General features: G+C 45.8%; 1 protein-coding gene across 1 annotated transcript; it reads right to left on the bottom strand.

Annotated features, from left to right (window-relative positions):
• Nucleotides 1–6,300: 6,300 nt before the first annotated feature.
• On the bottom strand, nt 6,301–25,060 carry LOC134929526 (uncharacterized). The gene is made up of 4 exons (XM_063925122.1): nt 24,677–25,060; nt 11,368–11,442; nt 11,085–11,294; nt 6,301–7,998 (listed from the first exon to the last, which is right to left on the bottom strand). Exons 1-4 carry the CDS (start codon nt 25,002–25,004, stop codon nt 7,778–7,780), a joined length of 834 nt encoding a protein of 277 aa, XP_063781192.1. The 5' UTR covers nt 25,005–25,060; the 3' UTR covers nt 6,301–7,777.
• Between the last annotated feature and the right edge of the window lie 887 nt (nt 25,061–25,947).

The raw sequence follows: 25,947 nt of genomic DNA, 5'->3' as shown, positions 1-25,947 counted from the left end.
CAATTTGGAAGCCCTTGCACAAACTGGCTTTATTCTACCTAAGTTGCCCTCCCACAAGTGTGTACTCCGAAAGAGTGTTTAGTGCCGCCGCTCACCTTGTCAGCAATCGGCGTACGAGGTTACTTCCAGAAAATGTGGAGAAGATGATGTTCATTAAAATGAATTATAATCAATTCCTCCGTGGAGACATTGACCAGCAGCAATTGCCTCCACAAAGTACACAGGGAGCTGAGATGGTGGATTCCAGTGGGGACGAATTGATAATCTGTGAGGCGGGGGATGTACACGGTGATATATCGGAGGATGATGATGAGGTGGGCATCTTGCCTCTGTAGAGCCAGTTTGTGCAAGGAGAGATTAATTGCTTCTTTTTTGGTGGGGGTCCAAACCAACCCGTCATTTCAGTCACAGTCGTGTGGCAGACCCTGTCACTGAAATGATGGGTTGGTTAAAGTGTGCATGTCCTGTTTATACAACATAAGGGTGGGTGGGAGGGCCCAAGGACAATTCCATCTTGCACCTCTTTTTTCTTTAATTTTTCTTTGCGTCATGTGCTGTTTGGGGAGTATTTTTTTGAAGGGCCATCCTGCGTGACACTGCAGTGCCACTCCTAGATGGGCCAGGTGTTTGTGTCGGCCACTAGGGTCGCTTATCTTACTCACACAGCTACCTCATTGCGCCTCTTTTTTTCTTTGCATCATGTGCTGTTTGGGGAGTGTTTTTTGGAAGGGCCATCCTGCGTGACACTGCAGTGCCACTCCTAGATGGGCCAGGTGTTTGTGTCGGCCACTAGGGTCGCTTATCTTACTCACACAGCTACCTCATTGCGCCTCTTTTTTTCTTTGCGTCATGTGCTGTTTGGGGAGTGTTTTTTGGAAGGGCCATCCTGCGTGACACTGCAGTGCCACTCCTAGATGGGCCAGGTGTTTGTGTCGGCCACTAGGGTCGCTTATCTTACTCACACAGCTACCTTATTGCGCCTCTTTTTTTCTTTGCGTCATGTGCTGTTTGGGGAGTGTTTTTTGGAAGGGCCATCCTGCTTGACACTGCAGTGCCACTCCTAGATGGGCCAGGTGTTTGTGTCGGCCACTAGGGTCGCTTAGCTTACTCACACAGCTACCTCATTGCGCCTCTTTTTTTCTTTGCGTCATGTGCTGTTTGGGGAGAGTTTTTTGGAAGGGCCATCATGCGTGACACTGCAGTGCCACTCCTAGATGGGCCAGGTGTTTGTGTCGGCCACTAGGGTCGCTTAGCTTACTCACACAGCTACCTCATTGCGCCTCTTTTTTTCTTTGCGTCATGTGCTGTTTGGGGAGTGTTTTTTGGAAGGGCCATCCTGCGTGACACTGCAGTGCCACTCCTAGATGGGCCAGGTGTTTGTGTCGGCCACTAGGGTCGCTTAGCTTACTCACACAGCTACCTCATTGCGCCTCTTTTTTTCTTTGCTTCATGTGCTGTTTGGGGAGTGTTTTTTGGAAGGGCCATCCTGCGTGACACTGCAGTGCCACTCCTAGATGGGCCAGGTGTTTGTGTCGGCCACTAGGGTCGCTTAGCTTACTCACACAGCTACCTCATTGCGCCTCTTTTTTTCTTTGCGTCATGTGCTGTTTGGGGAGTGTTTTTTGGAAGGGCCATCCTGCGTGACACTGCAGTGCCACTCCTAGATGGGCCAGGTGTTTGTGTCGGCCACTAGGGTCGCTTAGCTTACTCACACAGCTACCTCATTGCGCCTCTTTTTTTCTTTGCGTCATGTGCTGTTTGGGGAGTATTTCGTGGTGGTCAGCGCGCTCTAAAGGGTGTGCCAGGGATTGGGTTGATTGGAGAGGTGGATGGTGGTGTGTGAAGTGATGTGTTCTCTGTGTATCTATTTGTAGGGGATGTGGTAATGATCACTCGATGTAAATGAAATATAGGATTTTATTTGGATGTAATAGGATTAATATTCCATAGTCAATAATGAATGTCCCAGGTTGGTTCACCACTTATCAGGTGTGTCTTGCAGACTACCCTTTCTATGAGTATACCCTCCTATTGGTATACTGATGGAGCTACAGCTCAGGTAAATGTTAGGTATGCCCTAGGGGCCACCTTTACCATAGGTGTGGATGGTCCTATGTATCCTCTGATGCTGTGTCTATTGTTAGGTTTGTGGTTAAGTTTATGGTGTGACTAGTGCGGCGTCCCGCCTGTCAGACCCTTCCGTGTGTGGCAACGAGTGGCGTGGTCATATACTGTGTAATGAAACTTACCGCCGGGGGCAGGTGCTACCTGCCGCCGGTGACCAGTTCTTAGCCGTCCTCAAGCCTGTGTTCCTCGATGTATCCTCTCTGGGTGTCCTCCGTGTCTCAGAAGCCGCGCACCTTGTCTGTAAATGCCGGTCTCCTAAACTCCCGTCCCGTCCTCTGACTTCCTGGTTCGCGCGTCACGTGCCGGGTCACGTGAGCGCGATGTGTGCGGAAGCGTCTCCTTCTCCAGCCGGAGAGAGGAGAATGTATGTGGCAATGTCGGTAGTAAAGTCTGTGGGTCCCAACGCGTTTCAGCACTGATGTCCCAATCTCTATTCTGATTGGGAGGCGGACATGTCAATCATCCAGATTAGGTGTCAGTGATTGGATGTGTGACTGTTTTGATTGGGTGTTAATCGGATATCCTTTACATAGGAAACCTTGTATTTATGTTGATGTGTGTTAACCTGCATGGTGGAAGAAGGTTGTGTACCAAAAAATGTACTGTTGGAGGGGAGATACTGAATGTTTTTTGTTGTGATATAAAGAAATTGTTACCATTAACTGTGACAATTCCTTCTATCACAATATAGAAAATATTCACAGTATCACTAACGGTGACAATTTCTTTATATCACAACAAAAAACATTCAGTATCTCCCCTCCAACAGTACATTTTTTGGTACACAACCTTCTTCCACCATGCAGGTTAACACACATCAACATAAATACAAGGTTTCCTATGTAAAGGATATCCGATTAACACCCAATTCATGTACACAATCAAAACAGTCACACATCCAATCACTGACACCTAATCTGGATGATTGACATGTCCGCCTCCCAATCAGAATAGAGATTGGGACACCGAGGAAGGACCAATCAGGAAAGCGATCACAGCATAAATAAGCCACTGAACACCATATGGGTAACCCTAGAAAAAGGCATCAGTGCTGAAACGCGTTGGGACCCACAGACTTTACTACCGACATTGCCACATACATTCTCCTCTCTCCGGCTGGAGAAGGAGACGCTTCCGCACACATCGCGCTCACGTGACCCGGCACGTGACGCGCGAACCAGGAAGTCAGAGGACGGGACGGGAGTTTAGGAGACCGGCATTTACAGACAAGGTGCGCGGCTTCTGAGACACGGAGGACACCCAGAGAGGATACATCGAGGAACACAGGCTTGAGGACGGCTAAGAACTGGTCACCGGCGGCAGGTAGCACCTGCCCCCGGCGGTAAGTTTCATTACACAGTATATGACCACGCCACTCGTTGCCACACACGGAAGGGTCTGACAGGCGGGACGCCGCACTAGTCACACCATAAACTTAACCACAAACCTAACAATAGACACAGCATCAGAGGATACATAGGACCATCCACACCTATGGTAAAGGTGGCCCCTAGGGCATACCTAACATTTACCTGAGCTGTAGCTCCATCAGTATACCAATAGGAGGGTATACTCATAGAAAGGGTAGTCTGCAAGACACACCTGATAAGTGGTGAACCAACCTGGGACATTCATTATTGACTATGGAATATTAATCCTATTACATCCAAATAAAATCCTATATTTCATTTACATCGAGTGATCATTACCACATCCCCTACAAATAGATACACAGAGAACACATCACTTCACACACCACCATCCACCTCTCCAATCAACCCAATCCCTGGCACACCCTTTAGAGCGCGCTGACCACCACGAAATACGCAATTGTAACAGGAGGTGGGACACCTCCAGGTCAGCTGCACACTCAGCCACCATCCCCCAATGTGAGCGCAGCCTTCAACCATATTTAATCACTGTTTGGGGAGTGTTTTTTGGAAGGGCCATCCTGCGTGACACTGCAGTGCCACTCCTAGATGGGCCAGGTGTTTGTGTCGGCCACTAGGGTCGCTTAGCTTACTCACACAGCTACCTCATTGCGCCTCTTTTTTTCTTTGCGTCATGTGCTGCTGTTTGGGGAGTGTTTTTTGGAAGGGCCATCCTGCGTGACACTGCAGTGCCACTCCTAGATGGGCCAGGTGTTTGTGTCGGCCACTTGGGTCGCTTAGCTTAGTCATCCAGCGACCTCGGTGCAAATTTTAGGACTAAAAATAATATTGTGAGGTGTGAGGTGTTCAGAATAGACTGAAAATGAGTGGAAATTATGGTTTTTGAGGTTAATAATACTTTGGGATCAAAATGACCCCCAAATTCTATGATTTAAGCTGTTTTTTAGGGTTTTTTTAAAAAAACACCCGAATCCAAAACACACCCGAATCCGACAAAAAAAATTCGGTGAGGTTTTGCCAAAACGCGGTCGAACCCAAAACACGGCCGCGGAACCGAACACAAAACCAAAACACAAAACCCGAAAAATTTCAAGTGCACATCTCTACTTTAAACTCCCTAGAAGTAGGTCTGTTTCTGCCCCCTCAGTCCCACGATGCAGGGAGACTGTTGCCAGCAGTGCTCCCTGAAAATAAAAAACCTAACATAAAGTATTTTCAGAGAAACTCAGTAGAGCTCCTCAGAATGCATCCAGTCTGCCTGGGCACAGATTCCAAACTGGAGTCTGTAGGAGGGGCATAGAGGGAGGAGCCAGTTCACACCCCTTAAAAGTCTTAAAGTGCCCATGTCTCCTGCGGATCCCGTCTATACCCCATGGTCTTTGAAGCATCCCCAGCATCCTCTAGGACGTATGAGAAATAGTATGTTAAGGACCTCCATGGCCACACTACAGCCCAGTACACAGCAGAGTGTGCTGGGCTGAAGAGAAGAGCTGATGCTGCCAGGTAAGGGGGAGGGGGCATGGGCCCCTAGTGGGCCGTCACTGGGCCCCTACGTCAGACCTGGGCCCGGGTAATTTGTAGCCTCTTCCCACCCTCTCTCTACACCACTGTGTATGATATGCGCATGCGCAAGAGACAACGCAGAGATGAAAGTGTCCGTGGCGGTGAGGAGGCAGAACGGGAGATGCGTAAACAACAGGGACTGTCAGCGAAGGGCTGCGTCGGCCAGTGGGAGATGCATAGAGGGTTTTTTTTCCAACGTTGGAAGAGGTAACCACATCTCGGGCTAAGTCTGCAGACAGAGGGAGCTCCGGCGCAACAGCAACGGTCAGTGGTGAGAGTTCCGTCCTTGCCGCCCAGCATGGCACCTCCATGTCTGTCTGCAGCAGGTGCTCATATAGCGGTGCATCACCTGGCGTCCCCTGGGCTGGGGAGTGGGTGCGATCCGCCAGCCATGGTATCTATCTGGGAGAGGAGCTGCGGGCGGCTACCTACAATTACCTTCCGTATCCGCGGTGTACCCCTCCCTGCTGTCAGTGGCCGTGGTGTACCTCTCGCTGCTGCTCCGGCTAGGCAGGGTCACCTCCCTACACTGTAGGTAGGTAGTGTCACTGGGCACCTTGTTCCTCAGACTGCTGCTGTCACAGGGCATGGTGTAGCTCCCTGCAGATGCTGTGACTGTATGGCTCTATCTCCGCCCATCACGGTGACTCCGCCCAGTGCTGTGACTTCGCCCAGCGTTAGCCACACAGTCACAGAGTGACAGATCTGGGCTATTATATAGGAGATATGATTACTATGGTCAGGCAGTGTATACAATGTGATTGCTATGGTCTGGCAGTATATACAATGTGATTGCTGTGGTCAAGCAGTATATACAAGGGCCAGTATTTACTAAAAATCCGAGTTTGCCCGATTTGTGTTTTTTTTTCTAAGTCCCAATCCGGGAATTCACTAAGCACCAATCTCGGCAGTGTTTGGACTATTCGTAATGGTTTGAATGACAACGTTCACAAATACGAATGAATAGACCATCGGTCAAACGCGGCTGTTATTTCATAGAATACGGGAATTCACTATTCATTCGTATTTGGATGTTAGTTTCTGAGTGCTCAATTGCGGTCGTATTTTTTTGCGAATCGTAAAAAAAGCGGCAAAAAAATAGACCTGCTTTTTTCATCCGTGTTTACATGTGTTGACACTTACAAATCATTCTAACCTGAATTAGGATGCTTATAAAAGGGACACAAACTTCTCTCATGCAAAATAATTTATTTCCTTATGTTTGCAGCCCAAATCTTGTAGATTTGTAAGGCAATACACATTTTTCAACATATATCCATTATTACACACATTTGTGTTCAACTTTCAAATATTTCAAATGTTGTTGTTTCTGCATCATGTTTTTAAATCTGATTACTTATTTTTAACACACACAAACATGGCACAACAATAATGTCAGTCATTTTCGGACTGAATTATCTAAATATTATCCCCAACATATTAGGACACTTTTAGCCAACTCAATTGTGTTTTTATTGTCAATTCATCTAGAGAAGAAATGTTAAACAGATACAATTCACATTGTAAATTGTATTGGTCATGGATGAATCTGCCTGGCTGCCAATTAGTCTGTCTCCTGGCTGAAAGAATGATTAGAATCTAGAAAGAGTAATGATTAGAAAAAAATCAAGTGGTCTGCTTTCTGCCTGCTTAAGACAATCTGCCTGGCTGCCAATTAGTCTGTCTGCTGTCTCAAAGAATGATTAGAATCTAGAAAGAGTAATGATTAGAAAAAAAATCAAGTGGTCTGCTTTCTGCCTGCTTAAGACAATCTGCCTGGCTGCCAATTAGTCTGTCTTCTGGCTCAAAGAATGATTATAATCTAGAAAGAGTAATGATTAGAAAAAAAATCAAGTGGTCTGCTTTCTGCCTGCTTAAGACAATCTGCCTGGCTGCCAATTAGTCTGTCTGCTGGCTTAAAGAATGATTAGAATCTAGAAAGAGTAATGATTAGAAAAAAATCAAGTGGTCTGCTTTCTGCATGCTAACATCTATGTGCAGCTCAAACAACAGTTTCCTGCTAACAAAAAATACAAAGATGATAAAGAAGAAATTTGCAAAAAAAATTCCTGTTGTTGTTTGTACCAGTTATAATTAATGATGTTGTACAAATTGTCAAGGAGCTAAGTGTTATATATATTCTGTTAATCATACACTTGGTAAGTGTTTTGTTTCTCTTCTCTTTAAAGAAATGGGTGTGTTTTAAAAAAAAAAAAAGTTTATTTGGGTGGTTGCTTGTCCTGGCCTTTGCCTTTACCACTGTCGTGTTGGCGTGCTCTGGTGGAGCGCCTTGGTGGTGATGACACTGGCGTCACATTTGGAGTAGTCGTACCAGAACTGCTGCTTGCTTGATGTTGCTGCAGGGATCTGAGTGTTTCATTGAGGTTAGTGAGGGAGGCATTGAGTTCACGTGTTGCAGCATTTTGATTGTCTACAATTCTGGACATGGATTCATTGATCATTTGATTGCTTTCTAAAATGTTTATATAGCTTTGCTGTTGTCTGTGCTGTTCTTCAATTATGCGCTGTAAGTTGCCCATGACATGTGTAATGTCTGCACGCATGATTTCCATGGTATTTGCAATTCTTGTGTTTGTTTCATTTTGTCTACTCAGATTTCTGCTGATTCCTCTGAGGTGAGATGGTAGGCTTGCAAACATTTGGGTCTGCCTACGCAGGCAATCTTCATTAGTGGCCTACTGTCTAGCCCAAATGGTCCAGATCACTTGATCAGGGCCTTGTGTTACTGGTGTTGTTGGGCTGTGTTGGGGTGGTGGTGTGCTTTGCTGTGGTGGAGTACTCACAGGTGCTGGGGGGCTGATTCCTTCGATTACTGGATGCATTTCTAACGTGATTGTGTCATCCATGTCACTGTGTTGCTGTTGTTGCGGAGGGATGCTGGTACCTGGACTAGAAGCTGAAATTAAAAACATTTATCCGTTACTTATCCATATGTTTAATACATTGGTACAAAGCACTAAACATGGAACACATGTAATGGACTGGTGCTTTCAGATATCCGGCCTAGCAACATCATCACTCATTACTTCAATACATACATACTGTATGCCTGTTTGTGGCAAATGTGTCTGGTTACTTCATTCTGAAAGCAAACACATGAGTTGTATGGTACATCAGACATACTCCTGACTAAAAACACATTGGAATCCATAATGTGTTGCCTTATAGTGTCTCCAACCAAAACATAGTAATGTTTTTGTATGCAGTTGGCAATGTTAGGACAAACACACATGTGTAAATGATTCGAACAAACTTATGCTAGCCATACATCAGACCAACTTCAGACCAACTTTTCTCCAACACTCCAAACTTCCAACCATCCAACTTGTCTGTTCAACTAAAACAGTGCCCCACACATCTAACCAACTTTTTACCAGTGCTCCACACATCTAACCAACTTTTCATCAGACCAACCAACCTGCCAACTTCTGTCCAACTTGTGATGTCACCGAAGTAGGCAGACAGTGCCTGCCTACAGTACTTCAGTTTTTGTGGGGGGGGGTTTCAATTCAAAACATGCAGAAGTGTCTTTATTTCAGTGAAACTTGGCTTTTCTTTCACCACCATACATTTATTAAATGTACTTATTTTTATAGTGAACTATGGATCTCCATCACGTCTCTCTCGCACACCCACATCTCGCTCTCCATCACTTCTCTCTCGTACACCCACATCTCTCTCTCTCTATCACGTCTGTCTTGCACACCCACATCTCGTTCTCCATCACGTCTGTCTCGCACACCCACAGCTCACTCTCCAACACGTCTCTCTCGCACACCCACATTTCCCATCCCGTCATATCTCTCTCTCTCATACCACCATATATCTTAAGTGTATGAGGGGCAATAGCTGACCACCTAAGTGTGTTGGGAAGGGGTGTTATGGCGGGGCTTGCGGGTACCACGGTTGAATCCTGGTGCAGGATGCAATAGTACCATTCTGGCACCTGAAACAGCAATCTAAGGTGGTCTGCATCCTGTTCCGGCACCCAGAACAGTTGTCTAAGGTGGTTTGAGCTCTGTTCCGGCACCCGGAACAGGTATCTGAGGTGGTCTGCGCCCTATTCCGGCACTCTGAACAGCTATCTAAGATTATCTGGGTGGTCTGCACACCATTCCGGCACCCGGAGCGGGTATCTAATGTTGTCTGCACCCCGTTCCGGCACAAGGAACAGCTATCTAAGATGGTCTGCACCCCATTCCGGCACCTGGAACTGATATCTAAGGTGATCCTCATTCCGGCACCCTGAACATCTAAGTTTGTTTGGGTGTTCTGCACCCAATTCTACCAACCGGAATGGGTATAACGGCGCCCCACCCCACAATAGAGCGTGTGGTCAGGGGCATGGAGAGCCATGCTGAGTCCCAGTAATGTAACCGGGTCTGGCCTAAATTGGGGTTGTGTCTACACCCCTAAAAGAAATAATTGATTAAAGTATTAGTCGTGCGCAATTTATTCAACGGGGCCAAATTGCTTGATCGGAAGCGGGTCCCTCCTCTTCGGCGGGCGGCGCCATCTTCCCAGTTACATCTGGGAACATGGCGCATGTGCACTACAGAGCAAAGACTCTGACACAGTCTTTGCTTTCAATGTGCGGCGGACATCTTCCCGATGTTGTCACTGGGAAGATAGCGCCGCACAGCACCGCCAGGAGGAAGTATATTTGGTAAGGGGGAAGCGGACTCCCCTGTCTGGCCCCTCCAGCTCAGCCTGGGATGTGGTAATTAATACCCGAATACCCGCCTCTCGGCGCCACTGCGTGTGGCGCTGCTTACAAAAACTAGTTTTAATTATATTTTTTACAATGGCGGCGTGTTCACACCCCCTACCCTCCCAAAAATAACAGTTTGCAAGTGGCCATTTATTATTTATTTATATTTTATTGCATTAAAAAAATCCCCCTCCCTATGCAGCCAGTGTTTGAAATAGATGAGCTGCAGCACCAGCAGCTATCTCCGTTCTTCCCCCTCCCTCTGCCCGAGTGTAGTATCAGCGGGGTAACTATGAGGCTGTCAGCCCTGCACATCGTTTCCCTGTGTGACAGCAGCGCACAGACAGCGCCACTGTGCAGGGCTGACAGCCTCCTAGCAGTGCAGGAGCAGCAGCAGCTTCGAGAGGGGAGCCTGCAGACAACTCTCCCTCACCGCTGACAGCCCGTCCGTGGACACGCTCCCTGGCGGGGACGCACTTACACAGCTCCCCAGCGGCAGAGGTCGCTGCAGGGAGCTGATCTGGTCCGGCGTTCCGGAAAGTGATCCGGTCCGGTTTTCACAGGATCCCGCGGTGAGGTGGCGCTGAAGGCAGCGGTGGGATGGACGAGGCGGCGGTGACGTGGTCCCGGCGCGGGACAGAGGCTGGCGGCCGGAGCGGGATTGAGGCTGGCGGCCGGTGCGGACAGAGATGGACGGAGCGGTGAGGCAGGAAAGGTGGGAGCGGTGAGGTGGCCGGAGGGGGATGGAACAGAGAGGCAAAAGTAGGCGGACTCTAGCAGGCAGTGTCCGCCTAGTAATCGTTCAGTTGGGGGGAAAGTTTCCCCTACACCTGAACGATTAGTTGGGAAAATCAAACAGGTTTGATTTTCCCAACTAGTTGGACAGACCGTTTCTGGCCGTTTTTCAGTGTGTGGGAGCAAACGGCTGATAATCGTATGCTCCCACACACTGCCAGATTATCTTTCCAACCAGCCAACTAGTTGGCTGGTTGGAAAGATATCGTCCTGATGTATGGCCAGCATTACTATTTGCAAAGATTACACATGAGTTTCTGTTGCAGCATCTTCCACACATTGTGCTACTGTTTGGCTGATGTGGACATACATATCTTTACTGGATGTTGTGAAGGCCATTTTGTTAGGTTTCCATTTCATGTTTTACTGACTTGGGAAAGTATAGCAGATTTTGATGGGTATTTACTTAATGAGTTTAAGTAAATGGTTTTTTACAGATCTGACATTTTTAATTGTTATCACAGTTTGTTACTCACAATCAAGATGAGGGGAGTGTGGTTGGCGTCTTGGAGGTGTGTCCAAAATTTGGAGTGGGGGCACCGAACAAACAGTAGATAAAGTTCGTGGCGTGGTAGCCTGCTGTGGTTGGCCCTGGACATCAGACTTTACTTTCTTTGCTGGGAGATGTTTTTTGTGGTGTGTTCCAGAAGTGCGCCTTCTGCTGCTTAAGACTTCTTTGGATGGACCTAGTATTGAAAGTGACATTTTGTTATGGCCATTCATTTACAAACCTAACCTATACTACAATGTGCACTTTACCTGCTTCCGCAGCGTCATCATCATCAGATGTGATGGGAGTGACTGTAGGACGACCAGTACTGCTTTTTTTCAACACTGTAAATCCAAAAAATAAAAATAAAAAAAAATTATTCATGCTATTGTTAACACATCCACCCATTATGCTTATAAACATTACATCTTTAAAAAATGGATGTTTTATTAGGAATCTAAAAATAAGGACAATAAACACAAAAAGCACAACAACAAACCCAAAACATTGTCCAATAGCCATAGGCACTATGGAAAGTGCAACACAGGGAATCATATACAGGACACAGACATAGGACACAATTCCAAAAACATACACTAACAAGCCAAAACACACACAGCTTAATTTTCAAATAAAATGGGGGGGAAAAAAACAAAAAAAAAAACAGATGCAATATAGAAATAGGTCTGTGATGTGGCACTCCAAACACACATTAACACAATATGAGGCCAACAAAAAAAAACAAAAAAAAAACCCAGTAAGGTAACTAAGTCTGCAGTTGTTGTGTCAGTGTACAAATACAGACTCAAAATGAACCAGCAAATAGTGGCCTTGACTTAAACAATATTACATTGAGTACTAATGAAATTACACATGTAACTGCCTTCAAAGACACTTTGCACTACTCCAGCCTCTAACATATCAACCACTGATTTGGAAACATTGCACATGGTGATAATGTCAAATATTACCTTAAAACATAAAGCTATACACTATTACCGTGGAGCCGCTATGGCCGCTAGACTTATTACACACACTACGGACTAAGTACGCTATTTGCGTACTGAGTACCGTATGGATACGCACTTAGCGTATCCGACGCTGTTCCGTGAGCGCGACGCACGAGCGGCACGTACGCACACGGATTCACGCTTCGTACTAAGCACGCTGTTAGCGTACCGAGTACCGTATTGATACGCTATTAGCGTATCAGACGCCGTGCCGTGGGTACAACGTACACGCGGCGCGGACGCACACAGAGTGATATACAGTAAACCTTAAGTAATGAAACAGTGTAAAGGTGTGCTTATACTTTAAACCTTAGCAGTCTAGTACTGCAACGATGTAATACCATAAAACCTTAACAATGCATATACACCTTATAGCGATTGAGACGCTAAGAAAGCCCTTTGCAGGAAAGTGAAAACACAACACCGGTTTGTGGTAAAACCACTGGGCTCTAACACCGCAGCGGATTATTCAGAAAAAAGGGGTAAACAGATACAAGTTATACACTACAGGCTAACAAAGAAATCTAAACAGAATAATAGAGAATAATAGCTACAGAGAATATACATACGTGGGGAATCGTTCGCAAGCGCGTCCTGGACCAGTCCTCAGCTATCAGGGAGAAAGCCTTCAGAGTCTTGTGTCCGGCCAGGCAACAGTGGTCTTTTTATACACAACATACATTCACAATACAATGGTCACTGTAATCTCATTGTTCATTAGACACAGGGATGTGTCTCTACATTACAGCAAAGGTCATAGGTGGATTTGAACAGGTAGGCGATGTCCTTTCCCAACTGCTCTGGTGGGAGGTATCCTCTGGATTCCCGCCGCATGTGTAATTTACAGCAAATACAGTTAATGTTCATAATCTACTTTTGTACATAACTATACGCAGGAGCAAGCGATCTTTTCCTAACTAACACTGGAATGTTACTCTTAAAATACCCTACAGCTGGATACTAGACATCACCTACCAACCTTTATCTGACCCTTCCTATCATGCTAAGATGAATCTCTCTGTCCAGGAACTGTTTAAACTAACATTACTTGCTGACATGATCTAAGGGAACTATATCTACAAAATGCACTATTTGGGTTAAATATGCTATGTTCAAGTCGCACGCTACACGCTCACAAACTCCGCCGTAAATACACATATCATGCGCACGAGTCGCCGGAGCGTCTCTTACGCAACTTGCGGATATGTGTACGCACGGGGGACCGGGTGCACAAGCAGCGTGCATGTGCATGAGGGGTTAGTACAAGGGATATGTATAACAATATTTTTCGACTTTGACAGTCCACCCTTTGGCAGTCAACAATAACTGCTACAATCTAAACAATCAAGCAGAAAAATATACAATACAATGAAATACCTATAAATGATTGGGTGGAGGGAGGAGAGGAGTAGGCGGGAAATGTATGGCCTAGTGGGATAGCAAAAGCATGTATGTATGTATGAACTTCATATCTGGGGGGCATGTATCATCGTGCCGTACATGTTCTAGATAAGCTTCGAGGTATTGCGAAGTATACATTAAATCCTTCTTATCCTGTATTAAGGGTCTGTAAGTGGGCCAACAAACACTACCGAGCTCTTTTCGGCTTCTTGTTCCAACAAATGGGGCGCACATTAGTTGATGATACATGGAGGGGGGAAAAACATGTGAGTGCTCATATATGTACCTATATCACCTGTCGACTATGTGTGTCACTACCTGAAGATTGTAGAGATGAAGATTAGAAACATGTCACAAATACATTCATATGATAATGTGTGCAATCATCTTTGGGTGTCTGTTGAAGTCTTGTCCGGATAGGTGTATCCTTGCTGTGGGTGATAATCAAAGTCTTTCAAGTGTCCATAAAAAGTCTTTAAAGTCTCTAAGCGTCTCTCAAAGTCTGTAGAAATGTCCATCAAAGGTCTGTAGTCTTCTGCATCAAAGTCTTTAGTCTTCTTCCGAATGGATGTCTTTTCGCTTGGGAGAAAAACAAAGGAGAAACGGGTGGAAGAAACGGACCGTGGAATCACGTCTTATCACAACATTGTCTCAATTGATGGGTCATAAATTAAACCAGTTGTTGTAACAATGCCCTCGCTCCTTTAACTCATCACTTTGGTACTGCGCTTGCGCTGCATTAAAATCCGAACACATCTAAATATCAAACCAATCATTATGACAACTCCCAGGATACAAAAGAGAAACTTTCCTACATTCACAATAACATTTTGAGCCCATTCTCCTAAACCTGAGAACCAATTGCGTGGGTTCAACCATGAAACCCAGCCGGTCAGTTCATTACTCACAGCAGTCAGGGTAAGGTTGTGTCTCCTTCGGAACTCCCACTTCAACTGCAAGATATCGTCCATCTTTTGATCTATGACCTCAGTGGGGTTATCAGTGCTGTTTGTAATAGATGTACAGCATTTCACACCATACTGAGTTGCTAGGGTGACACAATACCCGCCTGTCACCGCTGTGATGTAATTAAGAACCATCCTGTGCTGGATCAGTTCCGTTTTGTAAGCTTGCAATTCCCTCCCAGTGTCATCATACATCTCGGTGATATTGTCTATCAGGTTCGCTAGCACATGAATATACCTAAAATTTATAATTCCTCTGGCGGTACGGGTGATATCTAACGCGAGTAGGAATTGAATCCCGGTGGATTCGTGGATCAAATCAGAGGCTGCGTGCTCTGTCCTATCTATAAGGTGTCTCTTAACAATGTGTTCGTAATGAGTGTGAGTGTAAGGAGCTTGAGCATTGCGGTGAACGTCTTTCATCTTATTATGGGTAATGGTCATTACTTCTGGCAACACTCTTCCAATGTAACACAATCCCTCTGAGTTTGGGGCAAGCCACTTATACGCCTTCCTCCCGCATATGAAATAAGCATCATCGGGGAGAACATATGGGACAGAATATGACATCACCATATTGCAAACCTTCCAGGTGAAAAATCCTATCCTTAACTCTCTCATTTGTTCAGTACACGTATCAGGCTGTATGATATGCGCACAGTATCCTGGTGATACTTCTCCAACCCGCATGGTCCTACTTCCTAGAGTATACCTGTACCGAAAATATCTCCCACCGTCGACTATTTGGCGTATAAGTTCTGGGTCTACGGGCATTCTATCGGCTCTGTGTGAAAATGCCATGGTTTGGTTGTTCCATGTCACTTCCCAATTTCCCAGCTTTCGGGGATTGGAAATGTTAAAACATATTAAGGACCTATCCACATGATATTGGTAGAGCTTCAAACTAGGAGGCCTAGAAATATTAAATTTCTTGTCCACCGGTCTCCCCCCCTTTAATTCAAGTACCTCATCTAGTGTTAAAGGGTACGGTACTAATCCTGACTTGCTCTGACCTTGAGGTACTTGTGAGCACACCCAGCATTCCGTTTGGTTTAAAACCTTACCCACTAATGAGTGATAGTCACTCAATGGATGACGGTCCATGTTGATATTAAGGCTGGACTGACATCTCTGGATGCACCCGTCCTCAACTATGTTTTCACAATTTCTACAGATACAATTCTCCTCAGCTAACAATCCTTCACAATGTCTCCTAGTTTCATGACTACCAGATCGTTTTCTGATACTCGCCTTTGCTCGGTGACTGTGTTGCTCTTGGAATTCTACTAATCCGTCTTTGTCATCAGAACCCATTCCAGATCCTTTCTCGACCTCTCTGGTACTCTCACCGAAATAGACTGCTCTGGTCAACAACAGGGTCACCAGGAAAACCCGGAACGCAGTCTCTTGGGGTAAGTCCATCTTGCAGGAGGAGAAAGAAAGAGTGGTAATGGGAGGTAAAGAAAATAATAGAAGGGAAAGAAAACTGGTGCGACAACCGCCTCTGATCTTGTAGTTCTCTGTGCTCAGGTGCCGTGACAACAGTCCTGCCTCTCAACCCTCCCGGAACAGGCACTCCAGTGATACGATTTCCTCTACACTCTGCTCTTTGTCACGGGCTTTCTCTGGGTCAGCGACCTTCTTACAGTGGTACGAGTGGACTCAAGTCTCTCTTTCGGCAACCTTCAATGCTGTCGTGCTGGTCAGTAAGACTTGGTACGGTCCTTCCCACCGGTCAATCAGGCACCCTGAGCGTAGAAAATTTCGAATCATTACATAATCCTGATTTAGATTGCTGTTTTGATTCCTCAACTGCTTGCTCATCTTAACCAAATACTTTACAGTCACTTCATTATTGCATTTCAAATCATCCTGGGGGTCAATCATTACATGGGGTTGTCGACCAAAAAGAATCTCAAAGGGTGATAGGTTAAGAGGGGACCTGGGAGTGGTTCCGATGCTGTACAATACAAGTGGCAAAGCTTCTGGCCACAACAATCCAGTTTCAGCCATCACTTTGCTCAGCTTGTTCTTAATAGTGCTGTTTACTCTTTCCACTTTTGCACTCGCCTGTGGGCGGTACGGAGTATGCAGCTTAATATTAATTCCCATTAATTTGCACATTACCTGAAAGACTTCACCTGTAAAATGGGTACCCCTATCACTTTCAATTATCCTAGGGATACCATACCTGCACACAAATCCCTGCACAATTTTCTTTGCAGTAAACACAGCAGTATTTGTGGCAGCGGGGAACGCTTCTACCCAATTTGAAAACACATCAATACAAACCAACACATACTTTAAATTTCTACAGGGTGGCAATTGTATGAAATCAATCTGTATTACCTGAAAAGGGCCGTCTGTTGGTGGGATATGGGATGGTTCTGTTGGTATTGACTTTCCAATATTCTTCCTCAAGCAGGTAAGGCATGTCATTGCTCTTTTACCCGCATGAGAAGAGAATCCTGGCGTGCACCAGTAGGCTCTTACCAACTTGCACATACCCTCTTTGCCCAGATGAGTCAGACCATGTGCCGCCTCAGCTATACTTGGAAGGTATGCTCTGGGAGCCACTGGCTTACCCTGTCCATCTGTCCAGAGTCCTGAGGACTCCTGGCCATATCCTTTTGACCTCCAGACTACCTTTTCCTGTGGGGAACACAAATTTTGCATTTCACTCAATTTTTGTGTGTTGACGGTATTGAATAACATCAGTTGTGTGATGTCTGTCTGTATGGGGGTGCTGGCTGCTGATTTAGCAGCTTCGTCTGCCCGACTGTTACCAAGTGACACTGGGTCTTGGCTGTACGTGTGGGCTTTACACTTGATAACAGCCACTCTGTCAGGTTCCTGTATCGCTGCTAGAAGTCTTTTGATGTGGGTCGCATGCGCCACGGGTGTGCCAGCTGCCGTCATGAAATTTCTGAGGCGCCATAGGGCCCCGAAATCATGCACTACTCCAAAGGCATACCTAGAATCCGTGTAGATATTGGCTGACTTACCCTTAGCCAATTCACACGCTATGGTTAGGGCGACCAACTCAGCAACTTGTGCTGAGTGAGGTGGGCCCAGGGGTTCCGCTTCTATGGTACCTTTGTCATCTACGACTGCGTATCCAGTACACAAGTCTCCCGAGTCCGTCTGTCTGTGGCAACTACCGTCAGTGTAAAAAGTAAAATCTACGCCTTCCAGTGGGTTGTCACTAATGTCGGGCCTTGCAGTGAAAGTTTGAGTCAAATATTCCATACAATCATGTGTGTCAGTGTCTATACTAAATCCTCCTTCACCATCACTCTCATCCCCCACCCTTTGTGCCTGTCCAGGCACACCTGGGAGATACGTTGCAGGATTTAGTGCGCTGCATCTCCTTATGGTGATGTTTACAGGGGCCATTAGTGCTAATTCCCACCTTGTAAACCGTGCTGATGAGACGTGTCTGGTTTGGGCAGAATTCAGTAAAGCTGACACTGCATGAGGTGTATGGATGGTCAGGTTGTGTCCTAACACTACATCTTCGCTTTTACTCACTAGCAATGCTATCGCTGCAACACTTCGCAAGCATGTGGGGAGAGACTGTGCTACGGTGTCCAATTGTGCACTGTAGTAAGCTACCGGCCTGCTGGCATCACCATGTCTCTGGGTTAAAACACCTGCCGCACACCCAGCACTCTCCGTACCAGACAATTCAAAGGGTTTCCCATAATCTGGCATACCTAATGCTGGTGCCTGTGATAGGCACTGTTTGAGTCTCTCAAATGCCAGTTCGGACTCGTCTGTGTGCGAAATCCGATCTGGTTTGTTTGACGAAGACCATCTCTTGCAAAGGTAATGCTAGAATGGAAAACCCTGGGATCCAGTTTCGGCAATACCCACACATTCCTAGGAAAGTGCGGATCTGTTGCTGGGTTTGTGGCAGAGTCATGTCGCGAATCGCCTGTATTCTATCAGTAGTGAGGTGTCTCAGTCCTTGTGTTAAGCAATGTCCCAAATATTTTACCTTGGTCTGGCATAACTGCAACTTGTCCTTTGAAACCTTGTGTCCCGTATCAGAAAGATGAAACAACAGCTGTTTCGTGTCTCTCAAGGACGATTCGAGTGAATCAGAACACAGCAGTAAGTCATCTACATACTGTATTAATACTGATCCGCTCTCAGGTTGAAAGGATTGTAAACAATCATGCAAAGCCTGTGAGAAAATACTTGGGCTGTCAATGAAACCTTGTGGTAAGCGAGTCCAGGTGTACTGTACTCCCCTGTATGTAAATGCAAACAAGTATTGGCTGTCAGGGTGCAGAGGGACCGAGAAGAAGGCGGAGCAGAGGTCAATAACAGTGAAAAATTTGGCAGTAGGAGGGATTTGCATAAGGATGACAGCTGGATTTGGCACTACGGGGAATTGGCTCTCAACTATTTTGTTTATCCCCCTTAGATCCTGCACTAGCCTGTAACCCCTCACCCACTCTTTTTCACAGGGAAGATGGGACTATTGGCAGTGCTGGACGTTCTAACTAGGATGCCCTGTTGTAGCAACCGCTCTATGATTGGGTACACTCCTAATTCCACCTCTGGCTTCAGAGGATACTGTGGGATTTTTGGAGCTATCCTACCATCTTTTACTTGCACTACTAAAGGAGCTACATTTGCCATCAATCCAGTGTCTTGTCCATCTTTGGTCCAGAGGGACTCCGGTATCTGGGAGATCATTTCCTCTACCTTGGATGGACACCTGTCTGTAACAGCAGTGTGTGACATTAACCTTTGTGGGGAGTCTAACATATCCTGCACTTCCTGAGCGTGATTCTCGGGTATATCTAAGAAAACACCTTCAGGAGTACAATATATGACACACCCCATCTTACACAGTAAATCTCTCCCAAGTAGATTAGTCGGAGCCGATGCAGCTAGCAAAAAGGAGTGCTTGGTCTGCAAAGGCCCTATCGTAATCTCTGCTGGTTTACTTAAAGGGTAGTGTTGTACTACTCCTGTTACTCCCATTGCTGGAATTGTTTTACCCGTGGTTTTCATACCCACCGTTGAATTTAACACTGACTTGGCCGCCCCCGTATCTACAAGGAAAGGTAGTGATCTACCAGCTACATCAATTGTGACCTCAGGTTCACTTCCAAGGCTCGCAATTAATTTCACTGGCTGCAGACTACAGGTGTGGCCCCCCCTCTATGGTGTGTGGTGTCCCCCCCGCAGCGCGCTGGCAGCTACAATATGTGAGGGGGGTAACTGAGAATTTTCAGAGACCTGCCAGTCTCTCTTTGGTGGGTACCTCTTTGTTTCCCCTGCATGCGGTTCATAACTTCTCCTCTGCGGTCCCTGATCCCAATTACGTGCGTCATACTGTGTGTTATGTTCTGGTCTAGGGGGTCGATATACCTTATGTGGGTCTTTAAAATTACAGTTTCGTGCGTAATGTCCTTCTCTCTGACAGTTAAAACATTTTACCATATACGACTTACCAACAGGGGTTTGGGGTTTAGGCTGATGTGGCTTCGTTGTCAGGGCTTTGATACTTACTGTCATCAGCTTATCCCCCTGTGACTCCCTGTGCCTAATGATGTTCCGATCATGCTCAATAGCGGACTCTCTTAACGCAGCCACCGAGATACCTCTCCAACTTGGTTGAGTGGTTTGTACCCTGGTTCTCAACACTTCCTTTAATCCGTCCATTAATACGGACACCGCTACCTCCCTATGGTGCACATTATCCTTAATATCTTCGATCCCAGTAAATCTAGCCATTTCCTGCAGTGCTCGATGGAAATAGTCAGAGGCAGTTTCACCTTCCTTTTGTCTAATGGAGAATATTTTATTCCACTTGACAACAGTTGGGAAATATACTCCTAACTGCAGATTGATCTGTTTTACGTTCTCCTGATTGTACTCATCAGTGAGAGGTACTTCTGCATCTAATTTACAGTCCGCAATGAATTTCACAGGGTCAATATTGGAGGGCAAACATGCCCGTAGCACTGTCCGCCAATCTTTGTTATTGGGTTCGGTGGCATTACCTAGTTCTCTAATAAACATCTGACATGCGGCTAGATCTTTCCTGGGATCGGGAAATTCAGACATAATTGTCCTCAACTCTGTCCGGGACCAGGGGCAATGCATAGCAATGTTCCTGACGGGAGTGATTCCTAGAGCGTCAGTCTTCCCATTGGGGACTGCGATCACCCTGACAGGATTCAGTTCAATTACATCACTCTGGGTTGCTTCTACAATGTGAGGTGCAATTGTTTCTGCATAATGTACAGTACCGTACTTACCTGTGGACACGACCTCACCTGTCCCTCCACTAGGGGCCTTCGCTACTGCTCTTACTGGTTGGGCCGTGCCCACTTGAGTATCTTGTATGGTGGCTGCTAGAGAGAGTGCCGATATCGTGCTGGGCTCATCTTCTTGGTCGCAGTCCTGAGGGAAGTTTAAGATGGGATACAACTTGCACGGGTTAGCATTAATACATTTATCTACTTTACTCTTATCGTCATTAATACATTTATTAAGTGCACTCTTATCGTATATCAGTATGCCATTCTCTGTAGCCATTTTCTCCCCTGTAATGTACGGTGGTGGTGGTGGTGCAGTTGCTATCAGTTTCCTGCTAGGGTTGGAACCAGCTGCTTGAGCTAATCCCCGTTGTATCTCACCCTCCTGTTGCCATAACTGTAAACAATCATAATGTCAAATCCTTTGTTTCCTGGATTTTATCAGACATATCCTTCTCCTTAAATTTTGCAACACCTCAGGACTAAAACTGCCTACCCTAGGGAACGGTTCCCTATCTTCCACAGTCATACGTTCCCATTCATTGCATAAGACCTCTGCGTGTGATCCATATTTCTCACACATTATGTACCTCGCCGACCCTTTGGGCCGTCGATTATCAACCTGAACCCTGGTTGATCGTCCCTTACTTGAGCAACTGGCCCCCATTCTTTTGCAGGTATTGCCTTCTCAGCTAATTCCTACAAAAACCAAATTACTCAGTGGTAAGGCGACGGTGAAAGTTCTCCGAGCGCTTTCACCCACTCACGCCCACGTTGGCCAGTAGACCCACACACTGTTCCCAATGCTGGTCGTACCCAACCTAGGGCCCTGCGTAACCGCTATTTACTGAGAGCGTGTGGGAGTGTGCTACCCCTCCCAGTAAATATCAGTTGTTGGAGATTTCCTGAGTGAACAGCGAAACTCCCTTAAAATAAAAAAACCTGTTACACAAATCACGTCTGTATGTACAATTAGCGTCTATGATCCCGCGATTTTACGCAAATGGCGTAATGGGTATCAAGTTGAACTAACTATTGCACACACTAACGTGCGGTACAGTCGCACTGCGTATAAGTAACTATTACTTATCCGCCGGACGACCAACGGAATCGATTGTTTAGGCTGCGAAACCTCAGCCGGAGCGTATCTGAACGGGCCTATATGGGTACTACGCAAACCCCCGGGGCTGCGCTCTCACCGCTGACCTTTCTCAGGCCACGGTTTTCAGAGCTTCGCTTGACTCAGTCAGCGGATTTCTGACTTCGCTGACCTCTTGGTCTGCTGTTATACTAATTGCTCCTTTATACCTTATACAATGTTAACGTGAGAAAGCCACTCCCACGCCACCAAGTGTCCACTCACCTGATGTGGTCTCCTACGGGATCCCGACTTCTGGGTTCACAAAACCTTTATTTGCACACTCACGCCCGTTCACTCATATACACTTTGATTTTTCTGTACAGAAAATTAACTTTCATTCAGGTGAAACATCCTAGTCCCAGAGGTGACACAACAAGAGAAGGTTTTTTTAAACTAAATAGTGGAAACTGAACAAATTTGTGCTATTGTCGCGTGGCTACCGTATCGCCTAAACTAAAACAATGCTATCGTGTGATTTGTATTAAGTGGGCGTACCTGTACACACGTTGCGTAAAATACGCCACGTGTGTAGGCCTTTACGTTGCGTACTCAGTCTCAAACGTTTTTCCGAAACACGTGTACAATGGCCGTATACGTCCGCAGTAATACAAATACCACACTTCTATAAATGTAAAAGATATTTAACTATAATCGCTTACCAACACCACACAGTATCTCCTGTATAAACCTTTATAACTAGGTCAGGCTGCGTGTGTGTTTTACACGTACTCCCTTAAATATTACTCTATATTTTTAACTAAATAGCAACAAATTTCTCAGCACGTAATCAATGCTAATGGCAACAAGCGAGTAGATATGCAAAATACACAAATAAAAATAAAATACAGGTGTGTGCGTGTGTTACGTGTGTTGCGTGCGCAGTTGGCACGAAACAGAAATTTAACAGATTTAAACAAACAATAGCTTTATGTTCTTACCTTTCGGATCCCACCAGCATCCCTACAAACCATGCGGAGCAGACGCTTATCTAATCAGCACCAGTGTATCCACCTGACCAATAGAAGGCTAACAGGGGATACCTTCCCGCCCTTTGCTGATAGATAAAGTCTGCTTTGTCCTGCTAGGCTGCGGATATGAGGAGGACCGGACGATGCCCCCAATTGATAATGTCAAATATCACCTTAAAACATAAAGCTATACACTATTACCGTGGAGCCGCTATGGCCGCTAGACTTATTACACACACTACGGACTAAGTACGCTATTTGCGTACTGAGTACCGTATGGATATGCACTTAGCGTATCCGACGCTGTGCCGTGAGCGCGACGCACGAGCGGCACGTACGCACACGGATTCACGCTTCGTACTAAGCACGCTGTTAGCGTACCGAGTACCGTATTGATACGCTATTAGCGTATCAGACGCCGTGCCGTGGGTACAATGTACACGCGGCGCGGACGCACACAGAGTGATATACAGTAAACCTTAAGTAATGAAACAGTGTAAGGGTGTGCTTATACTTTAAACCTTAGCAGTCTAGTACTGCAACGATGTAATACCTTAACAATGCATATACACCTTATAGCTATTGAGACGCTAAGAAAGCCCTTTGCAGGAAAGTGAAAACACAACACCGGTTTGTGGTAAAACCACTGGGCTCTAACACCGCAGCGGATTATTCAGAGAAAAGGGGTAAACAGATACAAGTTATACACTACAGGCTAACAAAGAAATCTAAAAAGAATAATAGAGAATAATGGCTACAGAGAATATACATACGTGGGGAATCGTTCGCAAGCGCGTCCTGGGCCAGTCCTCAGCTATCAGGGAGAAAGCCTTCAGAGTCTTGTGTCCGGCCAGGCAACAGTGGTCTTTTTATACACAACATACATTCACAATACAATGGTCACTGTAATCTCATTGTTCATTGGACACAGGGATGTGTCTCTACATTACAGCAAAGGTCATAGGTGGATTTGAACAGGTAGGCGATGTCCTTTCCCAACTGCTCTGGTGGGAGGTATCCTCTGGATTCCCGCCACATGTATAATTTACAGCAAATACAGTTAATGTTCATAATCTACTTTTGTACATAACTATACGCAGGAGCAAGCGATCGTTTCCTAACTAACACCGGAATGTTACTCTTAAAATACCCTACAGCTGGATACTAGACATCACCTACCAACCTTTATCTGACCCTTCCTTTCATGCAAAGACGAATCTCTCTGTCCAGGAACTGTTTAAACTAACATTACTCGCTGACATGATCTAAGAGAACTATATCTACAAAATGCACTATTTGGGTTAAATATGCTATGTTCGAGTCGCACGCTACACGCTCACAAACTCCGCCGTAAATACACATATCATGCGCACGAGTCGCCGGAGCGTCTCTTACGCAACTTGCGGATATGTGTACGCACGGGGGACCGGGTGCACGAGCAGCGTGCATGTGCATGAGGGGTTAGTACAAGGGATATGTATAACAATATTTTTCGACTTTGACAATGGATAACAGAATAAAAAAACATAGTCCAACTTTCAAAATGTACAATGTGCAAAAGTAAAACATTATTGCTGGACAATTCAATGACACACCAAGTCCAAACTACACATGGAAAATGTACTGTCCAAAAACCACATGACATACAAGCAAGTAAGACATTGACTTTTGTATAAAACATGACCCAAAACAATGTATTTGATGACGCACACTTGAAGATGGGAGTAATATGCAACGTCACATGACACATTTAAAACATACAGTAAGCCAGAAGTAATGTCATAGAATGTTAAGGCAAATACACATGCTCACCATCCTTCCTGGGGCGATCGGAATCCCGGACATGGGTTGCAGACACTACTTCTGGAGGGATTATAGTCCGCATGGGCTCCTCATAGTCCACATATGTGGCAATAAAGGGCGGACCACCACCGGTTTTGCGAGCCGACTTCGCCTCCTTGGCCATTTTGGACTTGACACGTCGCTTTATGTCATAGTACCGTTTGCGGCACGTGTCCTCCGTCCGCTTCACCACCCCCTCACTATTTACAGCAGCAACTACTTTCGCCCACAACACCGTCTTCTTCCGTGTTGGCACCTTGGCTGACTCAGGCCCAAATAGCTGGCGCTGATACTTCATCAGCTCCCACACTAATGCCACATTTTCTGCATAACTAAACTTGACATTCCGCCCAGTCTTAGTAGTGGTGCGTGGCTGCGGAGCTCTCTGACTGTCACTATCACTGTCACTTGAGGCTGCTGCAGCAACCTCACCCACCTCCTCCACCTCACTAACCTCACTCACACTCACCTCCTCCACCTGACCGACCTCCTCCCCCTCACTCACACCCTCCACCTCACTCACCTCTGAGTCACACATAATTGTGTGTCTAAACACTTAACACAGAAAAAGAAAAAGACAAACAACACACTCCTCCACTACCACTGCACAAATCACACACACACACACACACACACACACACACACACACACACACACACACACACACACACACACACAGTGACAAGGGACTATAAAAAAAAATTACTTGGACCAAAAATTAGACAAAACCACAAAATACAAAACTACAAGAATGACAAGACGACTTTCAAACACAATACTACACTCAGAAATCGCCCAAAAAACTCCTCACCAAACCACAAATTCACCTACCTCCACAGCACAACCTCCCTCCTCCTCACCACTAACTAAACCCATGAGGTGCGGACGGTTTGGGGCGTATTTATATGGTTGCGCACAGACACTCCTACCATCTGAAACACAACCAATCACGAACGGGGATGAAAATCGAAACTAAAAGTGAAAATGCGGCCGCGGGAAGAAAAAAAACCCTGCCGCGTTTAACTTAAGAACCCAGCAAAAACAACAAAAACACGTACGCAAACGACAATGACGGCTGCACATGTGCCAAAAAAAAACGTCAGGCATTGACATCGAAAAACACGAAAACAATAAACTCGAATGCTTAGTAACTTTGCGTATATGGATTCAAAAAGTTGCATGAAAATGCACCCGATACAAAACGAGTTTAAACACTACACAAACCGACTCAAACACGAAT

The sequence above is a fragment of the Pseudophryne corroboree genome, chromosome 5 (genome assembly GCF_028390025.1).
Source record: "Pseudophryne corroboree isolate aPseCor3 chromosome 5, aPseCor3.hap2, whole genome shotgun sequence".
Lineage (NCBI taxonomy): Eukaryota > Metazoa > Chordata > Amphibia > Anura > Myobatrachidae > Pseudophryne > Pseudophryne corroboree.
The sequence above is the reverse complement of the archived record's forward strand: the minus strand, read 5'-3'. Positions and strand labels throughout refer to the sequence as shown.